The sequence below is a fragment of the Tamandua tetradactyla genome, chromosome 7 (assembly GCF_023851605.1).
Source record: "Tamandua tetradactyla isolate mTamTet1 chromosome 7, mTamTet1.pri, whole genome shotgun sequence".
Taxonomy (NCBI): Eukaryota; Metazoa; Chordata; class Mammalia; order Pilosa; family Myrmecophagidae; genus Tamandua; species Tamandua tetradactyla.
This window is the reverse complement of record NC_135333.1, coordinates 68,387,683-68,410,010: the sequence shown is the minus strand read 5'-3', so window position 1 is coordinate 68,410,010 and position 22,328 is coordinate 68,387,683. Positions and strand designations below refer to the sequence as shown.

General features: G+C 45.4%; 1 protein-coding gene across 1 annotated transcript in view; it reads left to right on the top strand.

Moving 5' to 3' along the window:
- Positions 1-2,462: 2,462 nt before the first annotated feature.
- Positions 2,463-22,328, top strand: part of VWF (von Willebrand factor) — a 149,630-nt gene continuing 129,764 nt past the window's right edge. The window contains exons 1-6 of the mRNA XM_077169776.1: positions 2,463-2,669; positions 3,810-3,864; positions 5,356-5,517; positions 14,068-14,170; positions 14,460-14,668; positions 20,527-20,651. Of these exons, the coding sequence (XP_077025891.1) occupies positions 3,810-3,864; positions 5,356-5,517; positions 14,068-14,170; positions 14,460-14,668; positions 20,527-20,651 (654 nt within the window). The 5' untranslated portion in view covers positions 2,463-2,669. The remainder of the gene's footprint in view (positions 2,670-3,809; positions 3,865-5,355; positions 5,518-14,067; positions 14,171-14,459; positions 14,669-20,526; positions 20,652-22,328) is intronic.

The following is a 22,328-nucleotide window of genomic DNA, read 5'->3' as shown; positions in this document are numbered from 1 at the left end:
CTCCCCTACATCCCTCTGACCTTAACTTGTCTTGCCAGTGTTAAGGTCTGAGGGCGGGAAGTAAGTGCTAGGAAGTTAACCCCCCATGGAGCAGCACTCAGCAGCTCTGACAGACATGGGTGAGGAAATATCCCTCCTCTCTTGACCAAAGAGAGGGATAACTCTGAGGCAGGAGTTTTACACCATTTCAGTTGCTTCAGTGAGCTTCAGTTACTCACTGAGGTGGCTGGCTCAATAAACAACGTTCATTGGCTGCTTTGCTTCCCCATATCCCATGTCCCCACTTCCCTGCCACTGTTTCCTGCCCTCCTAAATAAATTATCTGCCCTAAAATACTCAGAGTATGCTTCTGGGGGCATTCAAACTAGTAGAATTCTACACTGATGGACATTTTTTTCTCAACACTTTTTCCGCCTTATCATCCTGTCACTTCTTTCAAACCCCTCTCTCTTCCATCTGTTTAGTTTTGAAGAAACTAAACTTCCCACGAAGTTTTCTTCAGAAATGTCTGGTGTTTTTATTTACATTTTAAATGAATTGACTTTATGTTTTTGTTTCTAAAAGTTATTTTTCAAGCCTTTCTGTTCTTTTCTAATTATGCCTCATTCTTTTCAATTCCTCTTTTTGTAGTCCTTTATAGTTTTAAGCATTCTTAGATTTTTCACCTCTATTGAATCATTCTGTTGTCTGAAATTCTTGCAGATCTAATCGTGATTTTTGTTGTGACTTACTCACTGCGGATTGTTTCCTCAAGTTCTTTTTAATTTGTGATTTTGAATTCATTTTTAGGAGAGCTTTATCTGTGGGAATCATAAGCGGCCTGGGAGGAAGGTTTATCTTTTCAGATAGACTGAAGCTTGTTTCTGTCAGGAGCCCCAGCACTGTCCTAAGGTTAAAGTCTGTGTCAATTTCTCAGCTTTGGCAGTTCCTGGACCATGCGGGTATTGTAAATTTGCACCACAGACCTGCAGGAGTGCAGGCCCATGGCTATAAATTGTAAAAAAAAAAAATACTTAATTTTCCCATCCCAATAATATATGGAGACAGACAACTCCCTAACTTCTAGGCTGGTGGATGGATTTTTTATCCCTGATTAACCCTTTCACGGAAGGTGTGTCTCCCTTCAAGGATTTCAGCTTTATGCAGGGAACAGGCCCAAAGCCTCATTTTGTGCTCTTGCGATGTTCAACCTTAAGCCTGGAGGGTACCAGGACTGGATAACTTCCTTAGGTCTGCTTCATGCTTGCTCGACTCCCTCCTCATGGCTGACCCTTGGAGATATTCCTTTCTCTTCTTCCAGCTCAGCTGCACATTTAAAGATCATTTGTTATATTTAATGCAGAATTTCCAGGTATTATATAGTGGGAAGACTTTGCAACTTATCTAGTTAAAAAAAAAAAGTGGTAAATGGAAATCCTTAAGTGCTTTTTCTACTACATCCTGCCTTTTCTACACTTTTGCTTGGCACTTTTCATCTCCCTCCCTGGGCTGGTGGAGGGAGTGGTGGAGTGCATGTGTGAGGAGGGAGGATGTTAGGAACCCGATGGTGTGCCAGGATCTTAGAGTAGGTGGTGTGATGTGAGAGGCAATGGGGTGGGCTTCCATCCCTAAATAGGTCTCAAGTGTCCTGTTATAGCTCCTAGAGTCCCACCATGAGTGAGCCACTTCTTTTCTATTTTATCAGCTACCTCTCTTAGCAGGGATTGGTTTAGCAGATGATGCTGAGAAGTAGGCCCCTGGGAATGGAGGAGTTGGGAAGAATTGTGTGTGTGTACGTGTGCAGGATTAGGGAGGAATCAGGGCATCAGAAGTGGGGTGGAAGAGGCTCTAGAATAGCTCTTAGAATCAATGCATCCCACCCTATCATTTTACAAAGGTCTTGACTTGCATTCTCTCATCTTTAATGTGTCTGTTCAACCCTGGCCAGGACCCAAATTGACTGTTTTTGTCAGGGTCCGGGACTGGATCGTTCCTATCAAGAGTGGGCAGGAAGGGCCGGTGCTCTGCTTTCCTCCACACGTGGTCACTAAGTTGGCTCAGGTTGAGGTGTTTTTCCAAATTTTCCCGGAGTGCAGCCCTGGAAGCCGGATCCAGAAAGTGTGTTGACCCGCTCCGGATTCCACCCTGGCCTGCCTCGCCTGCCCAGGGATCGCTAGCATTCCTGGTCATCTCCTCTCTGTGTGGGGCACTCAGGGAGGACCAGGGGCTGGGCGTGGAGGGCATGGGTGGAAGTGTGAGGGGTGGGTGGGGGGAGAGGACAGAGTACTTCGTTAAGGCAGCTAGCTGCCAGGCGGTCTTCCACCAAAGTGTTCAAAGCCTTATCAGGGCCTTGGAGGTTCTCTAATACCACTTCCTTTCATTGTTTCCTTTTGGCAATTAAGAGGAGGTCAGCCCCCTGTTGTAGCAGCTTGTAGCTATTGTGGCGGGGCGGGGGGAGGGGGTTGGAGGACGTCATGACTTGGGCTTTACCGCCCCCAGCCGCAGGGACTCCACATTCCCTGGGTTACTTAACAGCAAGACATTCCCGGGCTGTGGCAGTTCCCACCCAGCCCCAGCTGGCGAGAATGGCCTAAGTTCCTGCACTGGCAGCAGCACCATCCGGCTGAGTTTCCCCGGGGAGCTTGGAGCTACCTGCAGCCCCCATTGCAGGAGAAAGAGTACTTTGCAGGGTACGGTATGGTCTTCGGGGAGAAGTGCTGACTCAGGTGTGAGAGGAAGGTGCAGAACCCATGCTACACCTGGGAGTTGGGGTTCTCCATCCCTGGCCTAGAAGGACTGTGTTTGGGGTGGGGGGCAGATTCAAAGCCAGGGATTCCCCTATCCCCCCTACCCCTGAATTTGGCTCCTGTGGCTGCTTCTTTATGCAGTGGGTTTCAAAGCTTGGAAATACTTGATTCAATTGAAGCTAGCACCAGTTTTTTTCTCTCTCTCTGTGGACCTTCTGGAAGCAGCTGATGTACCTGTGTATTGGAAAACAGTGGGAGAGGGGCATCTGGTTTGAGGATAATTCTTGGTCATATCTGATCATCTAAGTATTCCTTCTCCAATTATGTAGCAGATTGGACTTGTCTCTCCTTGGCTGGTTGGGGCCTTAGGCAGGAAAGGAGCCCCACCCCCCACCCCCAATTTTGGGTGGCAGATTCTGCATTTCATTCATGAAGAGAGGGCAGTGGCAAGAGGTACAAGGGACTCTGCCGGGCAGAGTGAGTTGTCTCTCACCCTGGGGAAGGTTGACCGGACCCAAGGCTGCTATCCTGGACTCCTGTTCATCTATCAGATTAACTCAGCAAACACGCACCGAGCATCTCCTGGGTGCTGGGCCCCATAATAGCGATGGGGACGAAAGTGGAAGGCAGTTCCTAACCCTCAAAGTTTGCTGCCAAGTGTGGAAGAAGGATGAAGAGGCAGCAGGGAATTAGGTGTTCATTAACTCTTTGCTGTACTGGAGCGCAGGGAATGGAGAGGAATAGGGCGAGGGCAGGGTGGCTGGAGGGATCTAGTGGAGAAGTCAGGGTTTTCCTCCTCGGCTTGGGCCTGGAGCTACTGTTTGGGTTAAGGGGGCCCAGGGGTCCTGGTTCATAGTCATCTATACTCTGTGCCTGGTCCTGCCCAGGAGCTTTTTCTGGGACCAGCGGCTTTTGGTTTAGCCTGTGTTCAAGGGGAAAATGGTGGTCAGTGAGAATCAGTCCTTTCTCCTGCTTTAAAAAAAATTCCTCCCTCCCCCCCTATTCTATGCACTGACAGTAGCATGCACCAGCAGCCATTTATCCGGGCAGTAATAACCAGCTCATTTTTCTGCTTCTTTGCAGATGATTCCTGCCAGGCTTGTGAGGGTGCTGCTCACCCTGGTCCTCACGTTGCCAGGTAGGTATCAAAAGGTTTTTACTCCTCACTCCCCTCTCCAAGGCCACTTGGAACAACGCATTCCGGTACTCGGTGGGCTGTCTGGAACTCACCTGTGTACAGTCCTGTGTTGCCCAGTTACTTAAGGTTCTGCAGTGTGCCCCAGCCCTGGCCTCATTTTCCCCCGGGGAGAAGGTGCCTGTGCATGCCTTCTCCTCCTGCTGCAGAATTAAGAAGCACAATGGCCACACCAAACTGCCCTTTATGATGGGGTTGGGGGTGGGAAGAGGGAAATTCAAGACTTGGATAGACTATAAGTTTAGAAAGGATTTTCAGAGATCATCTAGTTGAACTTCCTATGGTGAAAATAAAGAGACTGAGGGTCAAAGAGGAGAAATGACTGGTCCAAAGTCACACAGAGCCAAAATAAGAGATCAGTTCTCTTGGGTCCCAGGCTAGCTCTCTTTTTGCTGCCCTGTTATCCTTCCTTAGCTGAGTTTCTGAGTTTGCAAACATCAGAGTGGCCCTTTCCTAACCCTGTCTTATTCCACTTAGGCCATTCAGGCTAGAGCATTCAGGTTAGTCTGGACAAAGGTAGATTTGTCATAATCGCTGAATCTTCCAGCCAGGTGGTCCTGTGCGAGGGAACCCAGAACACTTAGAGATTTATGCTGTGGTTCCCCACCTGCCGATACACACGCACATCTGCACACATATACATGTACGCACATACACACACGTGTGCACACGTGCATGCATACATGCTGAGTTAGTGAGGATGGGAGGCCAGTCCCCTGGGAGTTGGCATGTGACCTTGGGGGAGTGCACACTTCACAGACCCCTTCTACGTGCTAAAGCACACAGACTGATCTGTTTAAAATTTAATCTGTTCAAAGATGTACAGGTAGATTTATGTATAAGGATGCTCATTAACATCAATTTATAATATCAGAAAATTTGGGAAAAAATATTCTGTATATATTTTGATACTAAATATAAGGACAAAAATAGAAATTGCATTCTAGAAGTGTATAATATGGTATGGTAAATTCTTTACAATACATTGAGAAAGAAAAGGAGATTCTAAATGATCTGCACAGTATGACCGCAAATTTGGAAAAAATCCACAAATTATGCTGTAAAAGAGTGCAAAGAGAAACATCAAATTATTAACTCTTACTATCTCTGAATGGTGTGTTACAGATGATTTTAATTTCTTCTTCATGTTTTTTTTTCTGTATTCTCCAAATATTCCATAGTGAGCATGTATGGCTTTTCAAAATTAGTAAGTAAATGTCATTGAAACTAATAAATTTCCTGAAAAAATATTCCTCTGTTGTTGATGAGTATGGGGTCATATTTGGGAGCTGAAAACAATCACTTTAGTGGCATTTAGGATGGATAGTACCTCTCCACAGCCCAATTTCTATCAGGCACAGCCTTGTTTCTATAGGGCCAGAGTGGTTGGGGTTGGTGGTCCCAGTTGCACTGACCTGCAGCCTCTCCCTTCAGGGACCCCTTGTGCAGAAGGTCATGACAGTTCGTCGATGGGCCGCTGCAGCCTCTTTGGAAGGGACTTCGTCAACACATTTGACAAGAGCATGTACAGCTTCGCCGGGGACTGCAGCTACCTCCTGGCGGGGGACTGCCGGAAACACTCCTTTTCGCTTCTTGGTGAGTCAAGGTCATCGAAGGGAGGAACCCAAAGAGGGGGTGGCTGAGCTCAGCCCTGGTGTGTGTGGGGCTGAGGGGGTGGATCCTCACTCGCAGGACAGTGCCTGAGCTGAGAGCACCTGGGGAATGGCCTTTCTGTGCCACGAGTCTTCCCGTTTGGCTTCTCGAGGAGTTTCTGCTGTGGGAGCTGGGTGGGATGGAGAAAGTCCCTGGGCTTCTCCAGTGCGGCACATCCATTGTTCTAGCTCCGGGCAGTGCCCTGGAAGCCCCAAAGCGTCAAGAGGAATGACGAACTGTAGGTGCTTCGTAAAGCTTTTTGCAAAAGGGAAGAATCATTATTATTTTCTTGGCGGCCTGTGGAATTCTGTCTTGCATTGTGTGTCTCCTAAGTTTCTGGGCAAACGCTGTCCTGTTCCAGTGCTATCTCAGTCTTTCCACAAGAACTCTGATGAGTAGGTATAGTCAGCCTGTTTTACCAATTCTCCTAGCTCCTAGGGCTGCAACAGCAAAGTAGAACAAACTGAGCGGCTTAAAGCAACGGAAAGTTATTGTCTCACAGTTCTGGAAGGTGGAAATCCATGATCTGGGGGAAGAATCCTTCTGTGCCTCTTTCTAGCTTCTGGTGTTTGCCGGCAATCTTTGGGCTTCAATCTCTGCCTCTGTCATCACATGGTCTTCTCTCCTGCGTGTCTGTGTTCAGTTCTCTCCTTCTTATAAGGACTCAGGTCATATTGGAGTAGGGCCTACCCTACTCTAGTTTGACCTCATCTTTTTTAAAAAAAATTATCTATTTATTTATTTATTTTTACATGGGCAGGCACTGGGAATTGAACCCGGGTCCTCTGGCATGGCAGGTGAGCATTCTTGCCTGCTGAGCCACCGTGGCCCACCCAATTTGACCTCATCTTAACCAATAATATCTTCAAAGACCCTGTTTCCAAACAAGGCCACATTTTGCAAGACTGGGATTTAGGACGTGAACATGCGTTTCTGGGGGGACACAACGCAACCCATAACACAAATGAAGAACCGAGGACCAAGCAGGCCTATGATCCTCCCAAAGGATGAAGGATAATAAATGGAAGAACGAAATTCTGATTCTGGATTGAGAGGACTTTCTCCCATCCTAAGAAGAGAGGCCACTTTCCAAGACTCAGTGGAGTGATGGACAACTGCGATTTGGTGACCCTCATGCTCTAAGAATTAATCAGATGTGTGCAACGTGTGAGGGAAGGACCCTATAAAACCTAGAAAAGCAGCCCTCCAGCTTGATGAGCTGAGATCCCAATGGACACATCCACACTCACACCTTTACAAGAGCAGCAGCCATTGGGCTCTTGGGGTTGGTACACAATCAGTCAACAAGCATTGGTGGAGTGTCCTCTGTGTGCCCAGCACTAGGCTAAGGTCTCTTTGGGCACTCAGTGAGCTGACAGTTGGCTGCAGGTCTGAGGTTCTCCTTCCACTACAGCTGCTCCTCTGCAGCTGCCTTCTCCACCTGCCCTGCCTCATTGGAAAACCTACCCCAGTTAGGACTTCATGGCACTGCCATTTCCCCGGAGTCCTTTATGAGCCCCTCAACGCCAAAAGCCATGTCCCATGCATCTTTGTTTCCCCGTACTTAGCTCACTAGGGTCTCTAAATGCTGACTAATGGGAGAACCGTGGAGTACAACTCTGTTGTACTGAAGAAAACATGTACATGAGCTGATTTCATGAAGGAAGCAGGGTGGGTGAGGGGATTTGGGTTGGGCAGAGAGGACAGGGGAGGGTGATTCTCGTAATGGGGCAGTATGAGCAAAGGGCTGGAATATGTCCATACTGTGGAGGCCGCTGAGGGGGTCTGTGAAGCTGGAGCAGCAGTCCCCAAATTCTAATGGGCATCAGGTTCCCCTGGAGGGCTAGTTCAAGACAACCGCTGGGGCCAGAGTTTTTGCCTCAGTAGATCTGGATTGGGAACCCAGAATTTGCATTTCTAACAATTTCCTAGGTATGGTGGCTGCTGCTGATCTGGAGACCAAACTTTGAGCATCTTGGGCTGGAGTATGGTGGGTGAGGCCTAATGATGCAGGATCTCGGAGTCTGATGGGGGTTTGTCCCCTGATTCAGCAGGTTGTGGAGACCTGGCTTAGAGTCTCTTGTACCAGCGGTGGGTCAAGAGGGAATTGGTGCTTTGCCAATTCTCCCCAGAGCGGGAGAGAGGCAGGAGGCCACATAACCAGGAAGGAGATGGAAGGTCTGGGGACTCTCACACGGTGTGACAAGTGGAGGAAGCCATCTCAAACATGAAGCTTTGGGTGCCTCACCTGGCTTCAGAATCAGCAGTTGGGGGGTGACTTGGGAGAGAAGTTGGAGAGAGAAAGTACCCCACTTGCCTTCTCTGGGTAGCTGAAGGCTCTGAGCTCCCTACTTCAGGTGGCTCCAATGTTTGTTTTCACTGGATTTCATCGTGGTCATAGCACAGATCCCTACCTGACATGGCTTTAGTGGTGCCAGTGGGAATGGAAGGTTACGGGTGTCAGGAGGAGGATTTTCTAAGAAGAAATAAAGAGTAACACCCCCTCTACTCACTGGCTTTGGGAGTTTCCAAGGAGGAACCTTGGTACCTGGAAGAGGTTTGTTGTCTAGACTCCAGGGTCTTAGCTCAAGCCTGCTGTGGACTCTCCCCTCTGCCTCCCTGCCAGTGGTCTTGTAAACAACACATAATAAAATCTTAGCACCTGGACAGAGTTTTCATTCTGGGCATGGGGACCCAAGCTGGCAGGTTAGAAAAGCAGAACTCCAGACCCTTTCCCCTTAAGGGTGACTTTCCCCTGAGTCCTCACAGGCAGGGAAACAAAGTGCCAGGGTCTCTGGGCAGGCCTGGCCATCTCTTCTGCGAAGCTCCCTTGACCTCTCAGGCCCTGCCCAGTGCTGGGTGGACTCAACCAATGGTGCCTGGTTGCTTTGTACCTGGGTCCTTGCCCAAAGCAAGGCACTGGAAGCAAAGAACGAGCTGTCATTGGGGGTCAGTAACTTGCTTGCTAGCCTTGGCTTCCCCACTTCACTGGGCATCCTTGGGAGAGTTGCATAGTCTCTCTCATTTCCTCATCTTTTTGAAATGGAGCCTCTATTTCCTCATCTTTAAAATGGAAATGCTGTGAGGATCACGTGAGATAAATCATTTGGTAGTGTGAAGTGTCACCCCCAAATTAACAATTCGAAGCAACTTTCTTCTTATCCAATGTTCACCTGTTGGACAGGAAGTGAGAGGTAAGGGGTTTCTGGGACCCTCAGGGAATTCTGTCAAGGTCTGGGGCCCCTCAATTGTCCCCCTGGCTACCCCCATCCGCACTGGGGCCCAGCCCCTCTGGCCTCCCTTTTCTGGGATTCAGTGGCCAAGTCGGAATGTGCAGAATAGCCTTTCTATTTCAGAATATCTCAACTTGCTCCTGTCAAGTGTCAGGCTATCTGTTAATCACACTTTAATGTAGATTGGTTTAATTTCCACCAAAAGTTGTGCTGCTAACATCAGTGAGATTGGGCAGCTGCTTTTTCTCTTTTTGCTGGTGGTGTTGGGGTGCGTGCATGAGAAGGGGGTGTGGGGGCCTGGCCATGGGGCTCGGGGTGGGGTAGGGGTCGGAGGCTCCAGGGAGCAGGGGAAGGGTCCAGCACTTGGACCCTGCAGTCTCCGTCTACACGCGCTGCCTCAGTGGTCCACACATCTTCAGCTCCATTGTTTTCCAATGACATCCTGTTTCCGTGCTTCTAAATGGCAAATTCACATTCCTCCCTGAGAGCCTGGGGACCTTGTTCACATCCTGGTAAAGTGTTTTATGTCCGGGCATCAAGGACCACCTGGTGCAAGGGGGAGGGCCCTTTCCTTGATCCTCAGTCTGGCCGGGCAGGTCCCAGGGCCAAGGCCAAGGCCCCAGAGCAGCTGGCCAGTCAGCAGAGGGACTAGGAGGACCCCAGGGGGCCGCGGAAGCCCAGGTTCCTCAGCTTTACAGAGGTGCTCCTCCTAAGCCAGAACTGCGGGATCTGCTCCCAAACCAGCCTGGGGGGAACCATAAATAACCAACTGGCTACTGAGTCACTTCCCCGCCTGCCCTTGGCTTCCATGTCAGCAAAATGGTGCAGTCAGATTAGATCCCTGGGTCTCTGAGTTTGGATGGAGGATCAACTGTGGTGGAGTCACAGGGGAAGAGCCTGGGGTGTTCATTAGAAATGTAGACTCGTGGATTCCACAGTAACCTTCCAAAAGGCGCCGCCCCACCCTGTTTGCTTCAAAGGGCCTTGGACACCTCTCCCTACAGCTCGCTGTGGATGCTCAGTTCCGCTATCTAGTCCTCAATAGCATGTCCCAGAGGCCAGACAGGGGCTATGGCGAGCTCCTCCGGTGTGCTCTGGCCTCTTGGGTGGACACCCAACCCCTCTTCTCCTAGCAATTTCAGGACGTGCCTAGCAGGCATATTGTCAGAGTGCGGGAGGCCCTCCTGGGCTCGCTGGAGATTTCTAGTCACTCGTCTTCCTCACAGCTGTACATCATCCCATCTCCCCACCCCCACCCCATGTTCTGCAGGGAGGGAGTAAAGCAAATAGAATAAGAGGGGAATTGAGCATTTTTTCCTGCATTAGTGGTTCATGGAATCCAGAGCATGGCTTTGTGTTGCCGAAAGAGCTCTGGACTTGGAGTTAGAACCTGTGTGTGGGCTCTGCCCCTATCTCTACTGTAGACCCTTAGTTCTCAGTCATGGGTGATTTCCCCCCAGAGGACATCTGGCAATGTCTAGAGGCATTTTTGATTGTCACACCTGGGGCACTGGTTTTACTGGCATCGCGTAGGTAGAGGCTAGGGATAGTGCTAATCATTTCACAATGTGTAACAGGGAATTATCCAGCTCCAAGCATCCACAGTGCTGAGGTGGAGAAACCCTACTGTGAAACTTGGGCCTCAATTTCTCCATCTGTAAAATGGAGTCAGTCTAGATCAGTGTTTGCAAACTGATTTATGACCTATGGGCTATCCTCAAATAATCTAATGGTTGTCAGCAGCATTTTTTTTTAAAAAATGAAAAGGAATAGAACAGAAGATACCTGAAATTATCAGAGCTCATGGCATGCATAAGGGTGGGTATTGTTATGTGAAATGTGCGTGTCTGTGTACTGGGCTGAGAAGTAAAATATGTTTTAACTCAGCTTTCTGAGCAAAAAAGTGTGAATGCCACTGGTTAGATGATCTCCAGGATACTTCCAGCTGCTATGGAAGTTTCTCTGAATTGTAGTTTTCCCAGCACACACTTTCCAGAGTCTCCTTGCCTTCTCCATGTCTTGTATGTGGATTGGCAGCTAGTCATAAATCTCCCTCAGGGGTCAGGAATTCCCCGGGATCTGGGGATGAGGGTGGGTCACCCACCGTAAGGATAACAATCCCTGCACCACCTCTGTCTTACTTCTCCCTCTTCCAGACAGCTATTTTGGTTTGTTTCTGGGGAGTTGGTTACCATAGCCTAAGTCAGCCACTTGAGGATGCTGAATTTGTGGAGCAGGTGAAAACTCGGGGTCCCCATATGGGGCTCAGCTGCCCAAAGTACCCTCTGCCCCCAACTTCCCTGCTCACAGAGTCCTAGGCCTGCTGTCCCTGGGCAGGCTGCCTCCTCTGCTTCCTAGTGCTGGTCTCTGGGGGTCCACACAGAGCGACCCCTCAAATACTTGGCAACACACTCAGGTCTGTCACTTACTAGCTCTGGGCTGATGGACACGTTACCTCAAGGGTCAGCCACCCGGTTCCGTAGCCTTCATCATTTCCTGGAAAGGGGCTCCAGCTCCCATCTCTCACACAAAGGGCGCCTCCAGACTCTGCCTTATCTTTCTCCTGGTTTCCTTTTTCTTGATTTTCAGTTTCTGCTGAATCCTTACCTTGTCCTTAAATTTGCCTCACAGGCCCTCCTTTCAACCTTTGGAGACCCTTGGGCTTTTCCGTGGCACTTGCTCAGCTCTGTCTCCCGTGGAATGAGTGACTTGTTCAGCTGATTTTACTTCCTTGAAAGCCAGGAAGAGTTACAGGATCTTCAGCTGCAGGGTGATAGTTCACCCTAACCCCCCTGGTTGCATCCAAAGTATGTCCTACCTAGTCACATACCCCTGGGTGGACTTGTTCTCGTGGCCCTTCCTGAATCCGTGTGAGAGGGAGAGGCTGTCAGGAGAGACACGCAGGGAGTTTTTCCTGTTTGCAGGAGACAGAGGATGCTGGCTCGGGGGCCAGATGCTGGCTGAGTTGTCCAGTGAAGCAGGGGCAGGCAGGCCTCACCCAGTGGCTCCACGGGACTGAGGGTGGGGAAGGAGACATACTGGTGAAGGCGGAGCTCTTTGGTCTTGGAGACCCAGACCCCTTGGGCACGTTTGCCCACCCCTGCAGCAGGCAGGGGCTTCTCCTGCCCTACCAGTGTCTGGGGAGGAGCTCCTTTCACACCCTGTCTCATCAGCTCTCTCAGGCTGGCGTGTGGGGTTCAGGGTGCCAGTCCCAGGAGAGGCTGAAGGAAGGGATTGGGTCTTTGACCCACTGAAAATGCTCAGGAATTAGGAATACTTAGGAGAGGGACTGCAAACCAGAGGTTGTTGCCTGGCTGTGCCATTTGTTTGTTTGTTTTTTCACCATTTTATTATGGACATTTTCAAACACACAGAAAAGGTGAAAGAATGTCACATGAAGACCCATAAACTTATCACTCAGATTCTACCTCTAGCATTTATTCTATTTGTCCCATCACTTACAGATCCTGTTCTGTCTGTTTTTTCTGCGCTCTGAAATGATGTTCAACTTGTAAAGATTTGCTTGCTGCAAAAACTGCCCTCTGTGAACACGCAGGGCAGGTAAGACTCCCCAGAGCAAACAAGAGAAAAGCCCTTCACCTGGGCTGGCAGCAACTTTTTTACCTGACTTTTTTCTCTGCAGAATCTGGCTGTGGACGCTGGGTGGATTGTGAGTCCTTCCTGGTGGTCTCTGAGCTTGCTAGTAGTGTATCATTCACAACTCTCTTCTTAGACAGGGCTAGTTATTTACATGTGACATCCCTCCTTGAAATCTGGTGAGAAATGAGTCAACTCTCCAGCTGATTCTGGTTTATGTATATGTGCTGGTGGTGTATGTGTGCCCGTGTGTGTGTCTCTGTGTTTGAGTGTGTATGTGCGTGCTTGTATATATGTAGGGATATATCTGTGTATGTGTGCATCTGTGTGTCTGGCTGTGCATGTGTGTGTGTGAGTGTGTGATTATGTGTGTGTGTGTGTGTGTGTGTATATACTCTGTGGTTGCCATCCCCCAGCAGTCTTGGTGCAGTTACGACTCCCATTTGGGACCCTCCTCTGAGAGCTCTGTCCGGCTGTGAGCGAGGAGAGCCCTCCTTAGTGCTCTGTGTCACTAGTCCTGGCCACACATGCACCTCAAGTCAATAAACCTTCCTAAGGGTCCTGGACCTCATCTCACAGACATCCTTGCCTCCTCTTCTATTGAGTAGCTGAAACCCATATAGGAGAAGGCATATTTCCTCATTTCCAAGGCTATCTTTCCATTGGGCCCTCTGGGTTCCCTAAGATACCCTGAGGGCCCCTAAGCCACCGTGCCCTCACATTTGATCTCTCTTTCACTGCTGCCTTTCACCTTCCTTATTTTCCTCCTGGAAATTCAGACTCTTTCTTGGTCCTTCTGTTTCCTTCTCTTTTCCTGCCAATCAGTGATCTTTGGATGTCGAGGGCCTGCAGTATGAGTACCACTTCTCAGGACTCACTATGGGACCATGAATTCTTGTTAATGCAGTGAAAAACGTGTCTCTTGCCTGTTCTCCCCACTTCATGCCAACTGTTGTCACCCTTGTCTCTGTGGTCACCCCCATCACGCTCATTTATCATGTTTTTAGTTATCCAGATACCTCCAATGGCAATATTCATAGTTTATCAGGCCTTATTAAGTTCCAGGTATGTTGTGAGGTACATTCATCTACAGATTCTCTAAATGTATCCCAGAGATTCAAATGCCATAAACTGAGGTGAAGCTCATGAACCTCCATCTTAAGCAAACAGCCCAGAGATTCTGATTTGGGTTGTCCTGAGATCACATTTTAAATAACATTAGCCTCGAGTACCTATTAACAATAACTGACATTATTGCTTTTCTTTGTGGTCCTATAATTTTATTTATTTATTTATTTTAAATTTAATTTATTTTTTGTTTGCAGTCCTATAATGTTTGGCTGCTACATGAGTATCATATCTTCATACCTAGATTGTGGACTTCTTGAGGGAGGATGTCATGCTTTTCATTTTTCTTCTATAAAATATAAAGGACCCACCAGAGAGCTATATTCTCAGAAGACACTCAATAAATATTTTTAGGTGAATGGGTGGATGAGTGAGCAAATGGGATTTTTAGGGAGATTTTTGTTCTTTTTGTTAAGTGTTTGGGTTGGGGAGTATTCTGCTGAGATTTTTTTTTGGAGATAATGATAATACATTTATTAACTGTTGTGTGTGTGTGTTTCGATAAGAATCACTATTACTGACTTTTCTATTTCAGGGGACTTCCAAAACAGCAAGAGAGTGAGCCTGTCTGTGTATCTTGGAGAATTTTTTGACATCCATTTGTTTGTCAATGGGACTGTGATCCAGGGGGAGCAAAGGTAAGTCAGAATCCTAGAAGACCCAAATTAGAAAGGATCCTGGGGCTCCCCTTCCACATCATTCAGTATTCAGCTGAAGGAACTGGGGTCAAGAGAGAGGATGTGAACAAGCCCAGGCAGTGGGTAGTCTGTCTGAGTGAGCGCCCAACTTCTTGACTGCTGGTCTCCATTCTTGGCCACATGGCACCGTGGTCTGAAACCTGTGGCCTGGGGTCAGGGTTGGAAGGTGGGAGGGATGTCCAGAAAATGTATGAGGGGCCCACTTCTGAGCTCATCCCTGCCTCTACAGGGTCTCCATGCCCTATGCCTCCAAAGGCCTGTATCTGGAAACTGAGGCTGGATACCATAAGATGTCCAGTGAGGCTTATGGCTTTGTGGCCAGGATCGACGGCAGTGGCAACTTTCAAGTCCTGCTGTCAGACAGATACTTCGGCAAGACTTGTGGGCTGTGCGGCAACTTCAACAGGTTCTCTGAAGATGACTTTATGACTCAGGAAGGTAAGCTTTTCTGGGATTCCATTTCCTTAAAGCATGGCTATGCTTGTTACTTCTCTGCTTATGAACCTTCAGCAACCCTCCTCCCTCTGGCGTTCAGCCCTCCCTAGGACCTCTTCTCAGTTTATCTTGCCGCCTGTATCTCTTAGCATCATACCTCACTGTCTTGACATCCAGTCAGCCCAGATCTTGGCACTTCTTAAATGTGACGTTGTTCAAGTTTCAGTTCCCCATAGTAGCCCACACATAGTAGATACTTTATAAATGCTTGATGGTTTGAACAGACCCTCTTGAGCCCACTACAGTGAAATGGATAAAATCTATAAGCATCAACATCCAAAGAGGCCAGCTTATGTGCATGTGTATGTGTGTATTCATGAGCAATAGGAGGTAAGATGGATAATTTGAAAATCACTATTAATCTTTAAATAATTTTAATGATGTAAACATTTAATTGGTGATGTTTTCTTGCTAAAACTGAACATTTGACGTAAGCTATCCTTCTTCATCATGACCTGATTATGCTCTGATTAAGAGGTAGGTGTGTGTAGAAACAGTTGACTGTTCCTTTCATTAGTGTGTACCATGTCAGAAAAATAGTAAAATTATTTGCTTCTGTTTCTTCAGCACTGATTTCTTCAACTTTTGTCATCTAATATGTACTTTTAGGGCTATAGTTTTCCCTCTAAATACTACTTTAGCTGCACTGCACAGTTTTGGTCTGTAATATTTTAATTCTATGCATTTTAAAATTCCATCTTGAGTTTTTTCTTAATCTATACAGTATGTTTAAAATTTCCGAATGCATGGAATGTTTCAAGTTACCTTTTAATAATAGTTTCTAAATTAAATTAGAAATCTGTGGATACTTGCTTGTGGCCTAGTGATCTGTTTTTGTAACTGTTTCATATATGCTCAAAAAGAATGTTTTCTTTGATTAGTACAAGATTCTATATATACTTGTTGAATTAAGTTGTTAATTGTGTTATTCAGCTCTTCTATGTTTTTATTAGCTTTTGTCTATACAATCAAACTCTAGGGCAGGTTTATCACCCCCCCAACTATCTCTTAATTTTTTGTAGTTAACCTCTTCCCCAACTTCTAGCCTCTGGAAGTGCCTGATCTTTTTTCTATCCCTACAGCTTTGCTTCTTTTTTCAAAATTCATATAAATGTAATCATATCGTATTTAGAATATTTTACCTTTTAATCCTGGCTTCATTCATTTAGCATAATCCATTTGAAATTCATCCATGTTATTGCATATATCAGCAGATTGTTCCTATTTGTTCCTGAACCACAATACAAACTTATTTCCACAAAATGAAAATTAGAAAATGAGAACCACAATTTGTTTATCCATTCACCAGTTGAAGGAAACTTGGTTGTTTTCGCTTTTTGGCAGTTATGCATATAAGTTCTATTGACATTCAGGAAACAATTGGTTTCAATTGTTCTGTCTATCTAGGAGTGAGATTGCTGAGTGGTATGGCAAGTAAGTATATGTTTAAGGAACTGCCAGACTCTTCTAAAATGCTTGTACCATCTGCATTTCCACCAGTGAGATATGAGACTTCGATTTGCTGTACATCCTTATCAGCATTTGATATTGTTTAACAACTTTTTTACCAATTTTGATAGGAAATTTTGATATCTCATTGTATCTGATTCTTATCTGATTGATATTTTATCTTCTTACTGGAGACTTTGCCCCTTTTCGTTTTTTATAAAATCAAATACATTGTTGATATAGTTGGATTTATATTTGCCATCTTATTATTATTTTCTATGATTACTACTTTTGCTATGATACTTCCTTCTCTAGCCTCATGTCTTCCCCCCACCCTGTTTCTTTGCTTTCATTTTGACTTACTGGGTTTTCTTTACTCTTTTTATATTTCTTTCAACTGACTTGGAAATTATACATTCTATTTCTTTTTTTTATCATTTTCTTTTAAAATTCTAAACTGCATTTTTGACTTAACAAGGTTTAGTTAAATTTCTTTAACATCTATGAAAAACCACTAAATTTTGCATTGTTAATATAGTTTTGCACAATCAGTGCTTGTTTAGATATGTCTTCATGTTTAGTTGGCATAATTATGAGCATAAAAGAAACTATGTTCATAATTTCTTCTGACATCTTAATCTTTTCTTCTGTGTTAATTTAAATTTTCCTGAAAAAACATCCTTTAGTAGTTACTTCATTCAGGGTCTCATAACGATAACTGAATTAAATACTCCCTCATTCCTATATGATCCTTTAACTGGGTATAAGATTCTTGGATGACAGTTGTTTCTTACAATGCTTTAGAGTTTCTATTTATTGTTGTTGTTGTCAATCTTATTGTTATTTCTTTGCACATAGTATATCTTTTCACTTTGTGGATACATCATCTTTTTGTTTTTGTTGTTCTGAAAGTTCATTATGTTATGTCTAGGTGTGGGCTTTACTTAGAAATATCTTGCTTAGAACTTGTGATTCTTGAAGCTGATGTTTCATCAGATTTTGAAAAATTTCATTCATTTTTCTCTTGGAATATTAACTTTCCTCCTGTTTCTGTATTCTCTCTTTTTGGAATTATTAGACATTTGCTGGATATTTTTATTACATCTTTATTTTTTCCCTCTTTACTTCACTTCTATTTTCCATTTTTCCTCTGTGTTGCTTTTAGTGCAGTTTGCTTAGATCCAGTAGTGTGCTTGTGCTGATCTATGAGAACTGATTGTGTACATCTCTTCCCAACCTGGATTCAGTAACAATAGGTTGGTAGCTTGAAATTGACCATGGTGGGAAATTGAAATTTGAAAAATGCTACAAATCAGGTCTCTTCCTCTCCAACCTCTCTTGAAGGTTGGCTTACTAGCACATCACTAGTTAGATCCATCTTCTAGTTCATTAATTCTCATTCAACTCTGTCTAATCTGCTGACTAAATCATCATTTGGGTTTTCTTTTATTTCGTGAACATATAGTTGTATTTTTTAGAAGGTAAATTTGGCTCTTTTTCAACTCTTGTTTTTCTTATTTCTTGTTCTTTTATCAAGTTTTCCATTTCTTCTTTATATCAGTAAATTATAATATATTTCCTTTAGAGCCTCTATGCAAAAATTTTATTATTAAAGTTTTGGGGGGATTTAATCCTGTTTTTTGTGTATCTGCAGACTCTTGCTCATAGTGTATTGTTCCCTGCTTGACAATTCTGGATTATGAGCTAAACTTTAGAGGGTTTTTTTTCCTAATTTTTCAATATGGAGTTATTGAATTACAGAAGAAGTATAAATTGGAATCTCAATTCCAAATGAAGGTTTTCCCACCACTACACATTTTCAGGGGCTACTTTTCATCCTTTAGTCTAGAGCCCAGAAAAAGGAACACCCTTCCTTATTGTTTTCTTGCTTCTCAGAGTGGCTTTTTAAATTTTCCATTCTTTCATGGAGGTGTAACCCTTCAAGGCTCCCAGCTGCACAGAGGGGTCTTAGGTCTACCTCCCCATGTCATACAGACCCAAGACTCATTTCTGTATTTATGGAACTGTTGAAATTCAAGCTGCTTAGCTGGAAAGATTTCCATACTCCCTCTAATAATCTGTACCCAGAACAGCAAGCCACACTTGCCAGTTCTATTTTTCAATATTCTCTGCTTCTCCTTCCTCTTATCTTTCTCCCATCCTTGCTTTTTGTCTCGGAATTCCTTCTACTTTCTTGCGAGAGTAGCCTCAGATTCAAAAGATATTTATCGTATTTTGTGCTACATTTCCATGTCCTTTGTAGTGGCACAGTTTTCAGACTTTTCTAGTCTGTCATATTGTCAGAAATAAAAGTCCCATTTCTAAATTAGCCTTCTTTCTTATTCTAGGCTCTTAGTACCTAAAAATGAGACTTATGTTATGAGGGAACAGGTGATATTTGTTGTCAAGAAATCAGGGTTCTGATGATATTTTGCTACTCATCTTAAGAGGATGGTGGGTTTTGTTCTCTTTGGTTGATTTTTGTTACCAAACAATCTTATTTCTTGACATCATGGTAGTCTGCTTAGATTCGCTTCAACTCTGGAGAGTTTTTTCTAAGCCAGAACATTTGTAATTCCATCTATTGGACACCCTTATGCCTCATTTCAGATTTGAAACATAGAATTTTACTTCATAGAAGGTTATAGCTGGAAAGGATCTTAGAGGCCATCTGGTCTACCTCCTCATTTTTTATATGAGGAATTGGACTTAGAGAAATAATGGGATAAGTCCAAAATCATATAGGGTGGTAGAAGTAGAGCTAAGACCAGACCCCAGAGGTTCTTGATTCTCTTCAGGACTTTTCCCATTCAAACAAAGCCTCTTCTGTGCCTCCCAGTTCTTATTTAGTATATTATGAAGTGTTCAAGGCTGTGTTGCATGGAATGACTATGTACCTGTGAACCACTTATCACAATACCAAGTACATAGTAGAAACTCCACAAAATTAAGTTCCCTTTCCTTGGCTTCTCCCATGTATTCATTTCCTGTGGCTGCCATAACAAATTTCCACAAACTTGATGGCTTAAAACAACATAAATTTATTCTCTTACAGTTTTGGAGGCCAGAACTCTGAAATCAAGAGGTTGCAGGATTGCACTCCTTCTGGAGGCTCTAGGGGAGAATCTGTTCCTTGCCTCTTCCAGTTTCTGCAGGCAATCCTTGTCTTGTAGCTGCATCACTCCTGTCTCTGCCTCTGTCTTTGTATTTTCTTTCTGTGTCTCTGTCTGATCTCTCTCTACCTCTCTCTAATAAGGATGCATGTGATTGCATTTAGGGCCCACCCAGATAATCAAAGATAAGCTTCTCCTTTCATTATCCTTAACTTAATCACATCTTTTACCATATAGAGTAATATTCACAGGTTCTGGGAATTAGAAAATGGATATACCTTTGGGGAGAGCATTATTTTTTCCTGCCTACCATCCCCCAGATGCATACTGACTATACTTTCAAGGTTTCAGTTTTCTTTTCTTCCCCCTTGGGACAGTTTATTTCCTATTCTCAAGAGCCCTGTTTTATCTTGAAACATTCTTCACTCTTCCAGACCTGCCCATGCAAATGGACTGTTCTTCCCAATGCTTCACTAACTGTAATGAAGATTCGGCAGTGCTATTAGGCATCCATTTTGCACCTGGTCAGCTAGGCCTGTGAGGCCTTCACAGTCCACTGGGGCAGCTGACAGTTGCCTGAATGCTTTGAGTGCTGAAGCACAGATGCTGTGAAAGCTGGAGGATGAAGTGAATGGGGGCCTTAGATTCTGTACCACATTACCCAGGAATTTAGAGATGAGATACAATCTATGCCCGTAATTAAGGGGCTCATAGTTGTTGGGGGTACGAAGACAGAATAATAATGCAGAGTGTGATGAAAACTTTGAGAGAGGGATATCAGGGTGCAGAGTTATGAGAAGGGATGTGCCCAACTCAGGCTGGGGTTGGGGAGAGGGAGCATAGCTAGTTCAGAAAGTCTTTATGGGAACAATGCTTTTGAACTGCTTCTCCAAGAATTAGTAGAGATAGCCAAGGCAATAGAAGATGAGAATGTCCCACACAGAAGAAAAAGGTTTGCAAGCATGGCGAAGTGAGAGTGGATGGGCACTTCTGCATTTTTCATGCTGTCTGCCTCATTGTGCCCATCCAGCCAGCTGTTAGTCACCAAACCTCTGATGAGCTCTGGTACCTGTACCACTGTGGTCATGCTGAGTACTGTACAAAAGGTACTTCCCACCCAGTTGCCTATGTTCTAACCTAATGGAATGTTGCCTTAGGGAATGACAGACAGAGTTTTCACTCAGAAGTCCTGAGATAGGCATAACTGTGGGCTTATGTTCCCAAAACTCTGATCCACAGGCACCTTGACCACAGACCCCTATGACTTTGCCAACTCCTGGGCTATGAGCAGCGGAGAAGCACGGTGCAAGCGGGCATCCCCTCCCAGCAACCCATGCAACAACTCCTCTGGGGAAAGGCAAAAGGTGAGTACAGCCCAGTCTGGACATGGTCTGGATGGGTGCTTGACTTCTGGAATTAAGAGGCAGCAGGACATCTGACATCTGGTCTCAGGCCCCCCGTCTTGGGGAGGAGTGTAACCACCTGACGTTCTCACTGCTGTTCTCTGCAGGGTTCTCATAGGCCCCTTTCTTCCTGAAAACCAAGTTTGGTCAGCTCCAACTCGAATACAATTCTGGGACTGGGTGTGGGCTAATGAGTAACTACAGTAGGTGTAGTTATACTTAAAGTATTTATACTTTTTTGTTTAGACTCCAATACCCTCCTTTATCCCCCCATATCTCCATCAGAGCCTGTCAGGTGTCTGAAGTTCTACCAATGGAAAACCATTCCTTTTTCCTTACAGGAGGTGCTCAAGAAGTGGTTGTTGTAAACCACAAGCAGGAGGGGGAAAGCCCTGAGCTCTTATCAACACATGGGTAGGAAGGGAAATCACTTTACAGTTGAGAAAAACAGGGGAGGGGTAGGAGTGGTGCTGCGCCTGAAGTACACCATGTGGATATCCTATTAGTTTCTTGAGGCTGCTGTAACAAATGATCTCGTGTTTACTGGCTTGAAACAAGAGGAATTTACTCTCACAGTCCTGGAAGCCAGAAGTCTGAATTCAGCTTCCCTTGGGCTGTAAGCGGGAAGTCCATTCCTGGCCTCTTCCAGCTTCTGGTGGCTGCTAACATGCCTTGGCTTTTGGCTGTATCACTCCAAACTCTGCCTCTGGGTCACGTGGCTTCTTCTTCTGCTTGTCTCACATCTCCCTCTGCCTCTCTTTGGTAAGGGTGCTTGTCGTGCTTGTTGTGATGTTTGGGGCTGACCTAGATAATCCAGGGTGACCTCATGACCTTAACTTAATTACATTGGCAAACCATCACCATATAGAGTAATATTTACAACAGACTTCAGGGATTAGCACTTGATATTTTGAGGGCTTGCCATTTTTCAATAGCTCATAGATGTCAGGGCTTGAGAATAGGTGCTGCATGGAGTGGTGGGGAGAATGTGGCCTTTCCAGACCATTCTTTTCCATCTCTACTGCTCAGCAGCTTTTTTTTTTTTTTTTTTTTAACCCCATTAGAGGGTCTTGACCCTTCCGTCTGAATGTCTTTTATGAAGTCTTTTCTCCCAAATTCTTTGTGAGCAGGGAATTGGGACCACAGTTTCTAGGGCTTTGCTTTGTGCATGTTTGGGCGATGGATTTGAAGCTGGTTTTCTGCACTCTGTGCAGTGCCTAGGAGTGGGGGCTGCTGCTCTGGGGGAAGAAGGGGCAGCTCCCCTGGCCCCTGTACCATCCTGAGGCTCAAAATGGGCAGGGTTGGTATCTCCAAGCCTGGGCAAGGCTGGAAAGATTGCCCAGACGGCTCTTCCAGAAACAAATCACACACACACACACACACACACACACACACACACACACACACACGCCTTATCATGAGAAAGCCTCATTATTAGCTGGTTACTCATTGAAAGAGCCTTTTCCGTTTTCGTGGAACAATGTGACCTCCTGAACCAAGGAGTATGTCAAGGCCCAGGAAAATATCCTGGATTGACTCTAAATCCAGCTTCCTAAATGATAAACACAGACAACTTCCAACCTGTAAACAAGAACATTCCCAAAGACGTTTGACCCCCTGGTTTGCCAGTGTCTCAGC